Source organism: Ostrea edulis, chromosome 7 (genome assembly GCF_947568905.1).
Source record: "Ostrea edulis chromosome 7, xbOstEdul1.1, whole genome shotgun sequence".
NCBI lineage: Eukaryota > Metazoa > Mollusca > Bivalvia > Ostreida > Ostreidae > Ostrea > Ostrea edulis.
Window position 1 is genome coordinate 70699283 of NC_079170.1, and position 20047 is coordinate 70719329.

The window sequence follows — 20047 nt, forward strand, 5'->3', positions numbered from 1 at the left end:
AAGTGTATTTTTTTTATTTCTACACTGAAGGAGAATTAGAAAATTAATTAGAAAACCTGGGGTCGCAACGTTTGTTATTGAACTTCAGCTTTCTGAACATAACCTTTTTTGCACTTAAAATTTATTCAATTAAACTTGATTTGTGTGTTGGTGTCAACACAACATAAGCAACACAAATCAATCATCACTGAAGAGACATTATTTGTCGAAATGCGCATCTGGTGCATCAAAATTGGTACCGTATAAGTTTTACATTATGACCCCTGGATCGAGGCCTCTGCTGGTAGACTGTTAGTCCCCGAGGGTCTCTACAACCCAGTAGCTTAGTACTTCGTTACTAGCTTGAAAATACGGATGTATATTGAATTGCTGTTATAAAATTTAGAAATTCATTTCAAAATTAAGGATTATCTCCCTCGTGCATAGCTCTTATCCTTGGACGAATTTGGCTCCACTTTTTTTGGCACGCTGTTTTTGGCTATATTTAGCTCTAAAACTTCATAGTTATTTCGGATTTCAAGCATTTCGGTTGAGCATCACTGAAGAGACATTATTTGTCGAAATGTGCATCTGGTGCATCAAAATTGGTACCGTATTACATTTTTACATTAAACATTGGGAGAAAAGATTTTTGACTCCCATTGGAAAAATCACAGTTATTAAGACATTGGATTTCCCCTTATTAAACCATATCTTGATGTCAATCCCAAATCCCTCTGAGTTATATTGTAAAAATTTAGAAAAAAATATTTTTTTCTTTCATATGGAATAATTCAACCCAGAGAGTAAAAAAAGAAGTAATAGTTAAAAAATATGAAGATGGAGGATTGAAAATGGTAAATCTAATGTCTTTTATAGCTTCTATGAAATTATTTTGGGTAAGATATCTTATTTTTTCCAGCAGAGGTATGGGACTGTTTATTCCCAATTTTGAGTTGAACAAATTCATTAACTGTGGGGTTGAATACATCACCACTCTTTTAAAAACACTGAAAAATAAATTTTCGATTGATGTATTCAAGTCGTACATTACATTACATAGTCTTATTGATGAGTCCACTGTTGCTGCTGATTCACCTCTATTTTATAACCCACAGATTCATATTGGTGGAAAACCCTTTTTTAATAAAAAAAATGTTTGACAGCAACATCAGACTGATTAATGATATTATTAATGGATGGTTCACTTTTTAGTTTTAAACATTTTTGTGATATTTATACAAACATTAGGATGATTTTTTTTAGAATACAAGAGCATTATCCATGCAGTAAGAGCATGGATAAAAAACTCAGACCTTAGAAAAAACATCATGAAGCTCACAAGTCCATTAATTATGACAAATACTTACACAATTTTGAAATGTTACAAATCAAATTTTTCTATGAAATTCTTAATCAAAATAACTCGGTCTCAGCTGGCAAAAAGAAATGGAGTGAGCTTTTAGATGTAGACGCCAGGGAATGGAAAATAATCCACAAAATACCCTTCAGAGTGACAAAAGACTGGTTTCAGTACAGAATTATAAACAAAATTTTAGCAACAAATTCATTATTGTTCAAAATAAAAAGAATAGATTTTAGATATTGCAACTTTTGTCACTCTGAAGAGGAAAGAATAGAGCATATTCTATGAGAGTGTAATTGTTTACAATTATTTCTTGTAGAATTCAAACAATTTTTAGAAGACAAGACTGAGCGACAGATTACAATTACAAAGAAATCCTTTATTTTAGCTAGTATTGAAAATAATAGTGATCTACAAAACACTATCATTTATTTCTGAAGTATTATATCTATACTGCAAGATGCACCAAGAAACCATTAAACTTGCCCGCTGCAATATCACAAATGAAATTATTGTATGAAACACACAAATATATAGCATATAAGAATGGTGAAAAAAAATGATACTCAATGGAACAGATGAAACTTAATATTTACTTAAAATATGCCTCTCTCTTTTTCTCTCTTTCTCACTATCTCTCTCCATGCACATAATGATAGTTACATATGACTTGTTGTATTCATGTACTTTATTATGTGTACAAAAACCAACAATAATAAAAAATAAAATAAAATTTTGAATTATTGGCGAAAATACTGAATTTCTATACAAAATTTCGAGTGAATCAATTTAGACTCCTTTTAAGAATATGTGTTCTGTTTGGAAAAATATACAAACTAAATTAATAAATTGTAACATTTGACATAGTTCCAAGTTTCAACTACTTGTTTCATAAATTATAAAACTGAAATACACGCAAAAAAGTATAAAAATGGAAAATATTTTAGATGAAACAGAAACTGTAATATCACGCAGATTGATATATCTTTGATTAATCAATCCATCCGCCACAAAATATAGTCCCTGCAAAATCATTTCAAAATTTGAATTGACACATTTTTTTCCCCAACTGGATAGGGTTCCATAATAGATGTGTAATATGTTTGCACCAATGGGATCAGTATTGAGCAAGTAAATACTTAGTTGTAGCATCCTGCGCAGTTGTGTTCAAGCGCTCAGGAGCTAACTTCATTAAGATAGAAATAACGTCTTGAATTACAAAAATATTTGTACTGATTTATAATTTCATTTTTTTTTCGGCGGTTGATACAGCTGAATGTGCTTTTGATAATTCAAACTTTTAAACGTGTTCATGTACATGTATTAGCAGTATCACCACAAATAGATAGCATGTATTAAACAAATATCTATTATACATGCAGCATGTATGTATTCAGTAAAACCTGTGCATAACTCCTATTTAATAATAAAAAAAAAGATATCGTGAAATTCAATAATGTAACATGGTTTTTAAACGGGGAAAACACGAAATCTATTTATATTCCATCTAATTACTTGGAATTCACGATCTTTGATTTTCTTGTTTTGTTTTCCTCTTGGTTTTTTTTTGGGGGGGGGACTTTTTAAATATCTATTTTATGTTTTGTCTCTTTGTTATCTTTTAAAGTTTTTAGTAATTTGATTTGGTAAATCCGGAAAAGAAAGTAAAAAAAAAAAAAACCTTTCAAAAATGCTTGAAAAAATTAGGTATCCGTGTTAAGATTCACCATTCAATATGAGTGGATCTAGATAGGAGAAAAAACTCTACACAACCCTTAAATATGAAATATACTATATAATTATACCTAAATAATCTTAGAAATGCGATCTGTCTGTCTACACATCTCATGCTTTGCTACAAGAGTCATCTACCACCAATGAACCAAAGAAACGATCCTTACGCCAAGCTGAATAACACGGGGTCTTATTGGAAAGTTGGGCCTTTCGCTATCATATGGAGCCTGGCACTACCATACAAAGTGGTATGTCTTTGGTTGTACATATACTGAACCATCTTCTGCTACTTTACTGGGATGATCTGTCTCAGGTTGTGCATCTTTTGCATTGAGATGGCAACCCCCAGGGAAAGTTCACAAACCTTCGTTCTAATGCATTGCACATAAAGATACATACAATTCTTCACATTGAATAAATAATGAGGTGATATAGAAAATAAATCTGCACCACATCGTCGCCACAATTAAAACGTCATACTCAAACTCAGAAAGATTTTCTGATAATAAATAGATGAAATGGTTATAATTTTTCCATGAAAAAAATAGTTAATAAAGCAATATGATTTTTAATTTTGAACACTGATTTTTGCTGTTAAAAGTATCATTCCTACATTCTTATAAAAGTCGCTTTTATTCTTGCAAATATTGAATGTAAGAATTTACTTTGAATAATAATGTACATGTAAGTAAATGGAACAAAGGTGTATCTTCATCATGTGCAGCTTGCAATGTAGATGAAGACATATTTGGGAGAAAATTAGCTCCTTCTTGAGGTTTTATATTACTTGGAAAACTATTGTACTGGGATATTATAATGAAATCAGCACAACAACAAAACAATCTTTCTGAATAATTTTATATCCTTTGTAAGTTTTTCTATTTATAAATACAAAATGAAATGCAGATAACAGAATGAGAAAATGTTGGAGCAAGTTTGCATAAGTTTAAAATTGAACTTTCTAATCCATAGTTATTATTTCATTTTTATTTAAATCCATATACCAATGCTTTATTTTCAAGAAATCCACTGTTCAGTTGGCAATACAAAGACTTAGTACATGTATTTAAAAGTAAGATAAATTCAGATGTAATGCGCTAATATTAAATAATGTAAATAAAATATATTCCAGATATACATTTTTTAGGTTGAATTAAAGTTAAAACATTTACGAACAGTGGTTAAATTACATTGAATTATGATTTTTTACCGGCGTACTCTAAAGTTTCGATCGTACTCTATCGTACTCTGTTCAGTAGCACCGATCTAGATGCATATTTCCTCACAATACATATAGATATACTTTTTCTGTATTTCGGTAACGGTTTTAGCAATTGCAGCTGCAAATAAATGATAGTATAAATAAAGCATAAAACCATTTTGTTGTTACAACAAAATTGAACAAAAGAGCTATTATTAAATGGTCTGATTCACGATGTTCCCCCAACTTTTGTTTTTAGCTTTTAATGATCAAATTCTACTGTTTAATGTGTTTAAAATATTTGACAAAATAAATTATGTTATATATTATCACAGAGGCTCATTTTAGAGAGTTTATCATTTCCTTTGTAAACAAAAATTGCGTTATATTATTGTTTACGAAGTGTTCAAAAGAAATGGATATCGATCTTAGTTTATTATATCTATCATAAGTATTATATAGGTAAAATGTGCCATCTAAAAGTTAACTTTGTAACAGTGGAAACTTAAGATGCTTTACATTACACAATTAACATCCCACTGGTTTGATATGACTCGGGTCTTGGTTTACATAAAACACAAGGTGAATTGCTCTTATATTTTTGTATCCTTGCATCCAGAAAATCAAAATATGACAGTCAAAATTAAATTAGTGATATTTATAATGGATTGTAAGGAATCGTTTTCTTTTTCACAAAACCTGAACCAGTCCCTTTAAATGCAATTGTAATGTTATATCTTACGACTCTTATGATTTATAGCTTTAACTATCAGTCGTTAAAGCCCCTTCACAAAAGCCTTTGCGCTTAAATACAAATCGATAATGTGTCAAGTGGACTAGCTAGGGTTGTACTGGGTATAAACATTCTCTGTACACAATATACAACCAACCGTCCACCCATTATTCTGCCTACCGAAATCAATCATACAAGGATCCGCCTCAGGTAGAGTATTTAACTATAGATAAGATCATAGGATCGTTAATAACGTGTATCTGCTATACTAAATTTTGACCTATTCATCGTCATTTATATACCACCCAATTTTGACATGCATGGCTATTCATTAAACATCGTCAATAGTTTCCTGATCCCCATCTCGAAATTCTTTTTATTAACAATGAATAATAAAATGGCCGATTTATCAATCAAGCCTAAGGATGATTCGGCACTTAATTCTACCTAACGTTATCTAAATCAGAGACATATCAAAAGAATTGGATACTCCAAAAATCAATCAATCACGATGACATGGCTTGGGTCGTTAAAGTACTGGGTTTGCATCACAATACATTGATTACTGAGATTTTTATCGGTTGGCTGGTTGGTGATATATTGTCTAAATTTTTCATTCATTCGAAGTCGTCACCATTGTCAGTGAAGGGCTCCAAACCTTTGGCTTATCTTCGGCGTTTACGGCTTTGGACGGAGAGGGATCTTTATCGTGTCACACCTGCTGTGACACGGGATCTCGGTTTCTGCGGTCTCATTTAATCGCCTCTTAGGACAAGCAAAGGATACTGAGGACCTAATCTAACCCAGATCTCTACGATGTTTTTATATCGAAAATCGTTTGCAAAACCACTTTATATTATTACTACTTGTGCTTGAAAAAGGACTTACCTTACTTATCAAACTCAATTAATGATATGAAGTCGATTTTGTACGAACAGTGTAAAATTTAGTTTTTTTTAGAAACAAATGTATTCACTAATATTAAACACAAATATTATGGGATGTATGCCAGAAACGTTATAATTATTGGTATTTAATTTGGCGAACCGGAGTATTCTTGACAAATTATAATCATGCATTCATCGTGGGAGAGTTAATGCCATGTGTGTGCTTATTATACATGTAGGTGTGTCTAAGATATTTTATCTGGATTTGTAAGTGCACATGGCTAGAATTACCTTTAACAACATGCACCTGTTTTCCCATAACATAAATGTAGATCCCAATACCTTTCGAAACGGACGTAGACATGGGCTTCACAATATTGTTCTTTTTGTGATTTGGTATAATACAAAGATTTTCTGGATTTACTAAGTTGTTTTACATTATCACTGTGTGTGTGTGTGTTGTGTGTGTGTTGTGTGTGTGTGTGTGTGTGGGTGTGTGTGGGTGCGTGCGTGTGTTGGGACGGGGTTGGGTCAATATGGCCATAAAATGAAAATGTATCAGATCTTATAAAATCTTCTCTACCCTCAGAAAATTATTTGAGAAAAACTAAATGCATAAATATGATGTCCATTAAATTATATACCTGAATGGTGAACTGCATGGCTCCTAGGTCAAAGGTTCAGGTCATACAGACATATTGTGAAAACAAAAAATCTGTTCTACTCTACTGACATATATATATATATATAAAGTACTAACATGACCAACGACACGAACAAGCAGATTGTTAAATTTTCGGGACGACTCGTCCCTTCTTCAGGGCAAACGAAAAAAAATTACATAATGTAGCCAATATCAACAGAGAATAATGACAAAAATTACATATAAATACATTTAGCACTACAACTGCACTAATCTACAAACGTATTTACAACACAGACTACATGTTTTTTGGTCTTTAGGCTTGCCAATCAATGTTAAAAGTGGAACGAATTCGTCCAAAGAGCTGATCCAAAATGTACGAAGTTATAAAAATAGACTTAATTAATCTCAAGTGGAACGAGTTAACCTAATTACGTTGACAAATAGTAAAGCTAACTCGTACCCAGGTTTGTTCTTTTTGGGGTTTTTTGTTGTTTTATTTTTTATTTGTTCTACAAACGGAACATATTGAAATAATTTGAGTTTTGTTAATTTGTTCTGTATGCTTTTTAGTGCATTGTTTTCGGAAAAATCTTTTTTTATCAATGACTTTATTTCTTAAATATCAATATTTCCTTTTCTTCTGACTGGCTTCAGGGTGATTCCTATTTCTTTTCATCGGACGTTTTATAGTATTCGGCATGAAAACGTTGGCTTTATGTCTAATAGTGATAAGTTTTGTAGGTATGTGGATGTTAATGCATTTACTTGTAATATGTAAGAACTTAAGACTATGCATCAACTTAATCAGCATTCTTCCCACTTTCAGTTGCGTAAAGTGTTACTTAGATCTACAAATTTGAGGTCTCTAGCCTCCCTTTTATGTCCATGCAAGGTGAAGATAACGAACAGTGATCAATCTCATTACTCCTATAAGCAATACAACATAGATAGTTGGGAAAACACGGATCCCTGGACACACCAGAGGTGGGATCAGGTGCCTAGGAGGAGTAAGCATCCCCTGTTGACCGGTCACATCCGCCGTGAACCCTATATCGTAATCAGGTAAACTGAGTTTTCCGCAGTCAAAATCAGTGTGCTAAGAACGGCTTAACAATCGGTATGAAACACGTCAGATAGCATTTGACCCAATGATAGGTTGTATTGACAAACTATATCGTTATAACGACCATAGAATTTGCGAAATGCTGATTTCAATCGAGACTGTTGAAACACTTGTACCATCAACTTGTTTGTCAGTAGCTTACCTCGATTTAAAAACTGACTATACGCAGAACAAGCTCTTGCATATCGAATCAGTTGAGATATATAAACACCATATGCAGGTGATAAAGGAATTTTGCTATATAAATATGGGAAGTTGACGATGGAGAAGCTGAAATCATCCCGTTTCTCATACAGTTGAGTTGTCAGTTTGCCGTTAATACCTACTTTCAATAAAATGTCTAAGTATGAAACAGAAGTGGACGACTCTGTGGTGTCCTTTATTTCGGGCTCACAGGGATATATCAAATCGACATATGAATGGAAGTTATTATTGTTAATAGACAAAACGTCATCGATATATCGAAATTTCGAAATTGAAGGCCACAGCGAGATATTTTTTCTTCTCATGTAGAAGTTTTTTAATAAATTCTGCTTCATATGAATATAGAAACAGGTCAGCTAACAAAGTAGCACAATTCGTACCCACGGGATTTCCAACAGACTCTAGATCTATACTTTAACAAATTTTGCCAATAAACCCCGAAACACTTGCTCCAAAGATACTGATTGCACTTTTGATAAACCCGGGACTGTTCTTGGAAGTGTTTGTCTTATATTTTACATGTTACCGAAATGAAGTTGTACACTGTCTGGTAATGTTAACAATTTGCATATCTAGCAGTTTTTGGAGTTGATTTTATTGACTCCTTTGTGCAATCACTCGGCTCAAAGTAGTATGGACCTCAGCACTTCTTTACTTCTTCACCTTGCATATAATATATGCGTTAACCTATTACACATTTAAATGCATAGTTTCTGTAAAATTGACCGAAAATATCACTAGAAATACAATTTATTGTCAACCGCGATATTTCACCATTCAAACATTCCTACACGCAGACAGAATATCACCGATCGAAATACAATACATGTCAAAAGTACGGACCCCGTGGTCTGAAATGGGCCTAGATAAATGTCGATGTCTTTGAAATTGCGTTTTCTATGTATTCTATAGCAGTTGTGTGGACGTTTTAAATTCAAACATACATATATATGTACACACGTGTCCACAATCGGGAAATCAATCGATTGGCTATGATAGTAGTAGCACTGTGTTAGCGAACCGAAAACATCGTTCACCGCCACATTCAATGTTAGAGTGGCTGCATTCAGTGTCCGCTTTAATGATAACACGTCTGAGCTCCACAGTAAATTCATTTTAACAATATTAGTATGGAAACAACCAGTCACGCAGTTGTAGATTAAATCAAATATCGATAAAAGAAATATTTTGTTGTTTCAAGTAAATCTGTCATCAGTTTTAAAAAAGAATTAAACCATACGCCATGGCATTTCAGTTTTTTTTAACACACATATTTAATACACATTTCCCGTGGTCCGCGACAAAGTGCTTACACAGCAAGCATCAGCTGATTGACAGATTAAGCACCTGTACCCCGTGTGTAACAATAGAAATCAGATAATCGGTACATGAGTTGAATAAAATGTCAGTTTAGTTTTCCTTTGCTAAATAAATTAAATGATTTTATTGCCCTTTAAATCCATAGTGGTGAAATGACGTTCCATAACAGATGAGTTAAATAGAGTTTTACATTACGCATTGTGTAGAATTAATCACACTCACTTTCTACATGCACTTCTCTGTTGCTTTAAGTATGTGTCATTCATTATTTATACACAAAGTTGAAAACATTATTTTGTTTTCAAAGTTAAATTTGATGAATGTAAAAGAGGGAATTAAAATAATTAATGTTATTTCTTGATATTCTGTTCATGTTGAATTATAAGAAAACACTTTATAGTTCTATGCATAATTTACTGAAAGTTTAGATTTACTTTAAAGTCATAAATTTATCACATCTTAAAATACAAATTAAATTCTTTCTAGGGATTAAATGGATGAAAAAATATTGTCGCAGTCATTTATTTATCCAGAGACGAGGTATTTCATGCAAATACCATCAACAACTAGCTTCACGACAAAGGTGCGTGAATACGTTAATACATGGACAAAGACCAAGGGAAGACATTCAACATTGCTAAACAGACCATGATTGCATTATATTTGGCCAAGCCAGTTGTGGAGAGACTTGCATATACACAAATATGATTAATACCTCCAGAGCGTTTCACTGTTTTGTTGATAATTTTTCATTGGAATCCGAAAGAACCATATGAAAGCACAATTGACAATGCTCCACATTTTAACTATAAGCATGTATATAATATTGGCTAACATTTGTTTTTCAAAAGCTGTGACTCTATATAAACAATATATTTCAGTGAGACCTCAAGAACGATCTGTGACTTAAAGTGAAGAGAGTTACGATATCTTAGATATACAAATAACTACCTCCATCTTCAGTTTCTGTAGTCTTTCATTATAGTCTGATTTCAATGACCCTTTCCTCCACGTCCATCTGATTTCAGATGCATTATAGGCAATTGTGTCCGTATGTTTTCGATGAAGCATTACCATCAGCGCCACCTCCACTGGTCTCATGTCGTTGCGTAGTACCTCATCGCATTCAGTGTCCAAATCTTTGATTAATTTTTTGATCTACAAATATTTACCTGCAGATTATCTTTATAAGAAATAGAAAAACGTGTGTTTTAGATATACATAAAGACCCAATTTCACCTCTATCCTGATCAATAGTAAGCCTCATGTCAATCAAACATTTATTAATAGATCTTACGTGGAGTGACATCTACAGATACTGTATACAGATGTGTTTTGAAAACAATAACAGTCAATACTTACCGGCGTTCTTTAAATCTTAAGGGAGCCCAGTATAACAGAGTTTTGACAGCATTGACCTGTCCACAACTGCTATTTTCCCTTAATTAAAATTTCTTAAGTCCTCTAAACAATGCAATTTTGATATAACTGTATTTCTTCTCTATATACATGTAATATAAATTCCACAATCAGAAATCAAACAATAATTTGCATACTAATTTCGAGAGAGAGGTGCTGGGCGTAGACTTATGTCAGCTACCGTTGCAGCAGTGTCTGCATGCACATTATATTTCCATATCACACGAGGATAGAGGAGGAGCACTGCTATTTCAACGATCAGCCTCTGCATATCTTTACGAATATTATAAAGATTGGTACAAAGATAGGATACAGTAATTGTTCTACCAAGCCCAAATATTTACTCATCATGATATATTAATCCTGGTAACAAGAAATGTCAAAGGTATTGTGCATTATTAGCGAACAGTGGTGTAAATGAAATGTGGATTCTCGGATATATGGCTTGAACTTTAGAAATTTTCAAATTCTAAAACTTCTAACAATAAATGAAAGAATCCATTACTGTGGCTTAAAGTCGATATTTATGTTTTATCTATTCACAATATCGTAACTTATGGGATGACTTAAATTTCTTGATAGTTACTTCCCATGTATGTGTAGCTATATCCCATTATCACCTGCAGATGGTATTGTATCTCTCAACTGATTCGATACGCAATGCGAGAGCTTGTTCTGGGTATAGTCAGTTTTAAATCGAGACATGCTACCGACAAACAAGTTGATGGTACAGGGTTTCAACAATCTTGCTGAAAGTCAGTATTTCGGTCATAATAACTACATAGTCTGCCAATACAATATGTTTTTTTTAATGAGGGGGGGGGGGGGGGGTAAGTGCTATCTGATGTTTCATACCGATTGATAGGCAGTTTTTAAAGACTGATTTTGATTACGAAATAATCCGTTTACCTGATGAAGATACAGGGCTCATGGCGGATGTGACCGGTCGACAGGGGATGCTTACTCCTCCTAGGTACCTGATCCAACCTTTTGGCATAGCAGGGGGGTCATCTGTACCCACCTCGTAATAGTGTATTTCATATATATGAGTTATGAGATTGATCACTTCGTTTATCGTCACCTTTTTATCAATTTTTATTCAGATGTTAAATCAATATGTTCCAATGAACTCGAGATAAAATACATTACATTATTACACATCTGTTTTGTATTTTGGGTGTTTCAATGAACATAGACATTCAAGGGAAATTAACATGTCGATTTTATGATCACAGACTTTTCATCATAACATTCTGTAACACACATACACGTACAGATAGAAAATTCTATAATTGTTATAATGATTTTTTTTTAATGATCACCTAGCAATTGGTAGAACACTGACTAACGTGTTTGATGCAAATTCGTAGACAGTTCTTTACATGACCAAGTGAATATAATAAACATTGATCAATGTCAAATCCCTCAAAGAATACAAATTCAAGATAATGACAAACACGGGCCCTTGGATATACCAGAGCTGGGGTCAGGTGTTTGGGAGGGGAGGCTGACTGATTTGACTCGGGACATAATCCAATTAACTGCTGATGACAGATAGATCATAGCAGGAGTGACCGTTCATTCTTCCTAGGCATTTGGTCCCATCTTTGGTGTTTCCGTGTATTTGCCACGTTCTCAATTTATGCTACCTATATAATTTAGGAGAATGAATACTGTTTTTTAATTTCACCTTTTTTATGTATGCATTCCAATTTGTATTCTCACAAAACAATTTATTTAAAATATAAGACATTGGAAATTTGTTTGGAAATACTTTGCTGTTTTAGTTTTACGGAGATGTGTATAAGAACAGTGATCCACAGGGATTTGTTTAAGAAAGGATCCAAATAATACATCGCTAGGTATAGGATGTACTTGGCAGAACGCCTATTACGGTCATGTAGTATGTAAGCCCTTTATACATGTATTTTGGTAACAAGCCAAGCTATGCAATCTTTCAATCGTCTGGTAAAATGGCAAAGCAACTATGATTTTCATGATTATGGGTTTTACCAAGACTTTCAATGCACAACTACATAAATAGTCGCTATTGTCCTTAAAGACAGCGGTCGAACGTATAATTGTATACATCCCAGTCCAAGGAACCCACCACATATATTATTCGATCTTGGCATGCATAACAATTCCAAAACAATTTTAAGATATTGTCAATCGAAGTTGTTATACATTTGACACTGACTTCCTTATACAATAACAATTTTTGTTCAGCATGCAGACTAAATAAAGTTCGATAAAATGCGTAAATATGATAAAAATCACAAAACAAAACTATTTTACATTGTATATGCAGTATGAAGCTCAACATGCGACACGAAATATATTTCACTTAGATATTGTATATTACAAAGACCCTAGAGATTGTCGTTTTATTAGGGCCTCTAATGCTGGGGTTTAAGTTAGTTTGACAACACAGTCAGGTACTCTACACTTGTCAAATTTTCCGAGATCATGTAACAAATTAAGACTTAAGTCAAAATTTCAATCACCTGTAAGATTTTTAACAGAAACTCTTAATTTACCAACACTAGAGAATTGAAACAAAATTGAATAATAATATTGTTTAAGAGTATTTAATTTCTTGACCAAACCTCACAAGTTTAGAAATAAAAAGGCATAATATGTAATAACTATCTTATAATCATATAAAGTGAAAAAAAAAAGATTTATAAAAAGAAGTATGTGGGATTTAAATATTTTATAGATACATGTATACATTACCTTTTCAGCTGTTTGGGGGTTGTCCAGTTTACTTATTCCCCAGCCCATGTTCATCGGATTTCATGGACTATAAGAAGTTATATAAATGTTACAAACGACAACAAAGACACCGTGTTCATTGAAAAATTGAATTTGAAAACGATCAAGATGACAGAGAACAAATTTTAACTCGTACATCTATTTAGAAAGATGTTATTTTCATTATTCTATGATAGCATTGTTTATATGATTGCACTCTACGCCGTACCCTTGCTTACTTGTAATGAAGTCCACGAAAACAAGCACCTATTGGAAGACGATATCTATAAAGCTTAGTTTACCTGCTTATGGAACTTTAAAAGGTAGGCGTTTAATGGCAATGACATGATATTAACTCCATGCGATAAACGTACAAAATTCATTAATTATATGACAACGCGAAGAGAGTAAATTTGGCAAATTTCCAGAGGATCCTTGCTTACTTGTAATGAAGTCCACGAAAACAAGCACCTATTGGAAGACGATATCTATAAAACTTAGTTTACCTGCTTATGGAACTTTAAAAGGTAGGCGTTTAATGGCAATGACATGCGATAAACGTACAAAATTCATTAATTATATGACAACGCGAAGAGAGTAAATTTGGCAAATTTCCAGAGGATCAGACTGAGATATGTGCATTACATGAACATGGCGGACAACATCAAAGTGGTCGTGAGGATTCGATCTTTCATATCCTTTTATATGATAATATGATACTTATATAGTATATGTTAGTTACTATGTGGATTGCAAATACGACTGAGGTAAATGTCCATAGTATTTTTTCGCCTTCAATTACAATATTGTGAAGTTAACAATTGATTTTGTAACGTTTGCATACCATTGTATTGTTTTACAGCTAAGCATAAAGTAAAGTAAAGTGGTTAATAAGAACTCTCTTTTCTCTTTAGTTCAATACAGACATTAAGCAAAACATTATCCGGATTGATTCATAAAATAGAAATTGCACTGATCTACAAATAGATCTTACGATAGTATCAGCACATTTGGAATGGAATTGTCTCTATACTACTGTGGCGATTAATTCCTTATCATAAAATGCTGCATTTCAAAAAACTTTTAAATATGGAACTTAGTAAATTAACAAGTTACAAATTAACTAGAACACTATTCTCACATGCTTTAATGCAATCTTTGTATTACTATTGGCATATGGTCACCCCCCGCCCCATTCCTTTGAACACTTACAGTGTTAAAAATTTACCAAAACAAAATAAATCAATATCATAGCTAAATCAACTACAAATGAAGCAAGCACTTTTTACGGTGAGAAATAATTTTTTAAGATTTTTGATGTGCATTTCAAGCTGGGATATAAATCTGGGCCGGGTTTCACAAAACTATATCACTATCTGTCATAAGATAAATCGTACGAGTATCTTAAGATCTGACTCATGGCAATAATAAGATACGGCAGTACCGTTTCACAAAACTATATTGACTTCAAGAAATTTTAAGATAGATCTTAGGACGTTTTAATACACGTTACATTGTATCGTGTTTCCTTTATAATCTTTTGACTGCATGGATGAATTTAAATGTTACATGTATATGAAAGACTGAAGTATATAAAACTATAAATAGGAAACTGAAATATTACGATTTTAGGCATTTGTAATAATTTCACATATTCATGAAATGTAATACATTGTACTTCTTTTTTAAATCATTTGAACTTACGCTTTAATTTGTATTTCAAAAGTTACACTCGGTTTGTGTACTATTTGACTTCAGAAATTGTGATACAAAACTGAAAACATTGAATGATATTTTAATAGAAACACTATATCAAAGTCTGTTATATATATATATATATATATATATATATATATATATATATATATATATATAATTTTCTCCCCCATTCCTCTCCTCCGAAAACAAAACATTTGCTTAACTAATTTGTTGTAAAGAAAAAGACAATATGAGAAATGAGTGTGTTACAAGTTAGCAACACCGCACTTGTTTTATTCAATCATTATTATATCATTTTGATATACTGAATACAAAAATGGTATTCCGTAAACGAGAGCGTGGGTGGGTAGTGAAAACCAAAGACACGGTTAATACTGAAACAAATTCATAACGAACGTCGCATTAATCGAACAAAACGCGTACACGTATTCAACTATACGTGTGTACTAGGCGCAAAGGTTTTCCTATGTGAAAAAGCCAATAACTGAATGAAACTAACCAAAACATAAAAATGTAAAGAAATAGATTCACCCAAAACTGCTTTTGTATCAACAAACAATAAATGAACGGTATTCAAATACGTTTACATTTCATCACATAGCGACTACGAAGTCCGTGTGCATACACTCAGACAAATCGGTGTCAAAAGATTTAAGATATCTATGAAACGATGTCCATTTTTTTCAGTTGCTGAAATATCAGTATTTTTTGACGAGGTTGAGAAAAGAAAAGACATTTGTGTTTCAAATAAAACTACAATTCCAATTCTATGAAGGAAGCTTGGGGAGATGTCACTTCTAGAGTAAATACTGTAAATTCAACATTATGCCCGGTCGGGGGAAGAATGAAGAAAACGTGGATATGCCTAAACAGCAAACGTAGGAAAAAGTTAACCGTGGGATATTCTAAACGAATATTGAGTTCATAATAAAGATTACATGTCGCGGTATAGGAAGCTTATCAATGATGTCTACGTCCTTCATATTGTCGAATAGAATTGTTTCTGTCTCTGAGACCACGTTCCCTGCAGATAACCTACCCATCTCTTAGCAAAGCATAGTTCAGTATAGACTTAAGACAAGTATCCGAATATCTTAATATTTCTAACAATCTTAAGATTATCTTAGTCCCCAAGGGTCTCTAGAGCCCAGTAACTAAATACTTTGTTACTAGCTTGAAAGTATGGATGTATATTTAATTGCTGTTATAAAATGTAGAAATTCATTTCAAAATTAAGGATTATCTCCCTCACGCATAGCTCTTATCCTTAAACGAGTTTGATTCCACTTTTTTGGCACACTGTTTTTGCCTATAATAGCTCTAAAACTTCATTGTTATTTCGGATTTCAAACATTCCGATTGAGCATCACTGAAGAGACATACTTTGTCGAAATGTGCATCTGGTGCATCAAAATTGGTACCGTATAAGTTTTACCTTAAGATATGACAGTTTTGTGAAACAACTATGATGGATCTTATGACAAATTTTGGTCCTAAGACATACATTGTATCTATTAGTTGTAAGATAGGTTTGTGAAACTGGCTACAGATCATTCTATTGTTGTGTATGTACTTGAATTAAAATTCAATTCATTTAGGAGAGGATGTGGCCTTTGGAAAGTTAGTAACAATTTATTAATAGATAAAGACTATGTTAAGAAGGTCAGAGAAACTATTCAATCTGTAAGTAGTCAGGACTTGGAAAATATAGGAAGTATAAATTTTCAATGCAAAAATGGATGAAAGTTTATTTCTTGAGGTTCTGATGATGGGACTCATGGGAGCTACCATTTCATACTCAACATATAGGAAAAAAGTAAAGGACAACAAAGAAAAAGAACTCCTAGGAGAAATTGAGCTTTTGGAATCAGAATCTTCTATTGATTTTAATTTGCTAAATGAGAAGAGAACTGAAAATATCCGAAAAGAAAAGCTACAATGTCATATGATAAGGTACCATGCCTGTTGGATAGAGCAAGGGGAAACCCCTTCAGAATACTTCTGTAATTTAGAATTTAGGAATTATTTAAACAAAACTGTCAAACAAATTCAATTGAAACAATATACAAACAATCACAACTATTAGATAATGTAAAAAGAATATTATGAAACTTTATATGCTAATAATTATTCAAATTTAGTTGATGTAGATCTGGAAAACATTACATCCAATTACAATTCTCCTAAGTTAGAAACGAATATTGCCGAAAATTTGGTGATTAACATTGTAGAAGGAGAGGTTCTTAATGTATTAAAAATATGAAAAAGAATTAATATCCTGGAAATGGGATACACGGTTGAATTCTTTAATTTTTTTTTGAGTGATATTAAAATTTATGTTGTAAGAGCCATCAATTGTATATTCCTTAGGAAAGATCTTCCTATTTCACAAAGACTTGGAATTATTTCATCTTTACTTAAAGGTTGACTCAATGCCATGCCCATTCATAAATAAAGTTTTAAAGCGGGGAACGCTTTGTTCAATGGATAAAGATTTTAAACACAGATTTCAGAGCACCAATTTTCCAGAATGGATATTTATCGTCACAATTTGACATACCAATGGGGTGTAGACAAGGGTACACAATAGCACCATAATTATTTCTCATGTGTGTTGAAATTCTTGCAATGTTAATAAAAGAAAACAATAACATTAAAGGCATATGTATAGAAAACACAGAACATAAAATATAGCAATATACAGATGATTCTTCACTAGCCCTTGGTGGTTCACCTGAATCCCTTTTTGCAGTTTTAGATACCATAAAAAAATTCTACCTTTTCTGGTCTAAAGATTAATACTTCTAAATCAAAAATCATTTGGATTGGTTCTAAAAACATTTCAGATCACGTCTTTCATCAAGAAGGAAATTGGATTAGGGATCTACAACTTTTAATATATTAGGCATGATATTCTCTGTTGATCTTAGTGAAATTGGTGACATAAACTTTGGACTACACATTTCAAAAATTACTGCACTTATTGAGCAGTGGAATAGAAGAATTCTCACTCTTATTGGTCGAATTACAATCATTAAAACTCCGCTAATCTCAAAATTAAATCACTTGTTTATATCACTTCCTACACCAAAAAGGGAGACAACTTCATATCTATGTAAAATAATGTTTGGATTCCTATGGAAATCTAGTATAGATAAAGTCAAGAGGTATGTGATAACACAAGACTATCTATAAGGGGGTATAAAAATGGTAGATATAAACAACTTTATTACATCCCTAACATGTTCATGGATTAAGAGATTTACAAAATCTTGTAAACCGTGGATGAATATCTTTTTGCAGTCTATGGAAAATATATCTCAAAGAAATTATACGACTTTGGTGATAGTTTTATCTAAGAATGCTTACTGAAAGAAAACAATACATTTTGGAAGGATGTTTTGAATTATTTGCTTTCCTGTGTGAAAATTAGACATAATCCTCCAAATTTCAAAAGCAATGTTCAAAATGTTCCAGTGTTGTACAATTCTAATATAAAAATAGCTGGTAAACCAGTTTTTATCAAAGACTGGTATGATAAAGGAGTTAAAGTTATTCAAGATTTTTTTGACGATGATTGTAATTTCTTAACCTTAGACAAATCTCAAACCACTTACAATCTCAAAACAATATGTGTATTAAAATATATTAGCATTATAACAGTAATTTAAAAATACTTAAAATATTTGTCTATTGATAGACATTCAACCAAAAGAATTCTTAATCCATGTATGCCAATATTTTGTGAACCTGTTTTGCTTCATGAAAAATGCTCCAAAATCATTTAAAATCTTTTGAATGGAAAAGAGGTTATCTCAACTTCTATAAGCAAGTGGAAGGCTGAATGAATTGCATATGGAGTAGATGATTTTTCTGTGCAAATTTCTTTCAAAACAACAACTGATTCTTCCGCTCAATGGCTACATTTTAGAATTTTACATAGAATACTTCCTGTTCAGTGTTATCTTAAAAAAGATAATGTTAAATTGCTGTAGATTTTGTATAAAAAATGAACAAACAATGATACACATTTTACTTCGTTTGATATAATCCATACATTATGGAGTGAGTTGAGTCCTCAGATATACAGAAAGACTTCAGAAAGAGTTGTTAATGTGTCCAATGCAAGGTGAAGATAACGAACAGTGATCAATCTCATAACTCCTATAAGCAATACAAAATAGATAGTTGGGCAAACACGGACCCCTGGACACACCAGAGGTGGGATCAGGTGCCTAGGATTCTTACTCATCCTAGGCACCTGAAAACGAGTTATCCGCAGTCAAAATCAGTGTGCCAAGAACGGCTTAACAATCGGTATGAAACACGTCAGACAGCATTTGACCCAATGCGAGGTTGCATTGACGAACTAGATCGTTATAACGACCATAGAATTTGCGAAATGCTGACTTCAATCGAGACTGTTGAAATCCCTGTACCACCAACTGGTTTGTCAGTAGCTTACCTCGATTTAAAAACTGACTATACTCAGAACAAGCTCTTGCATATCGAATCAATATCATATTAGGTGAATTGCCATTGTCTTTTAATAACAAAGTTATTATCTTATAATCCTATATGTCAAACAACACATATTTATTTTTTGGGATTATTATGCCATCTAAGATTTAAATACCATGTGGAAAATATGCTGCAATCCAAAAGTTTAAAATGTACAGCTTTGATAAAATGTGGACCAGATGGAAGTTTATTTTTTATTTGAATTGTTTTTATTATCTACTTTTCACTTGTGTCTGTTGGTTTGGGGTATTTGTTTTTCTCTCCGTTTTTTTTTTATTATTAGTAACCACATATTTAATGATTCTATTAAAAAATGAATGAATCAGTATGAGAGGGTAGTATATGTATGTATATATGTGACAAAAATCGAATAAATTATAAAAAAAAAAAAAAAAAAAAGAGAGAGATAAGGCAAGAATTTTTTACTGTTACAAAGGA

General features: G+C 32.4%; 1 protein-coding gene across 4 annotated transcripts in view; it reads right to left on the reverse strand.

The window, feature by feature from the left end:
- The window catches only part of LOC125671023 (uncharacterized), a 35566-nt gene extending 21825 nt beyond the window's left edge, over nt 1-13741 (reverse strand). For 2 of the 4 annotated variants that reach the window (XM_048906506.2, XM_048906509.2), the window contains exons 1-3: nt 13609-13655; nt 13352-13418; nt 10145-10351 (exon numbers count right to left, since the gene is read on the reverse strand). In XM_048906506.2, coding sequence (XP_048762463.1) covers nt 10145-10351; nt 13352-13405 — 261 coding nt within the window. In that variant the 5' untranslated portion in view covers nt 13406-13418; nt 13609-13655. The other 2 variants (XM_048906508.2, XM_048906507.2) reach the window with 2 other exon arrangements.
- Nucleotides 13742-20047: the final 6306 nt, after the last annotated feature.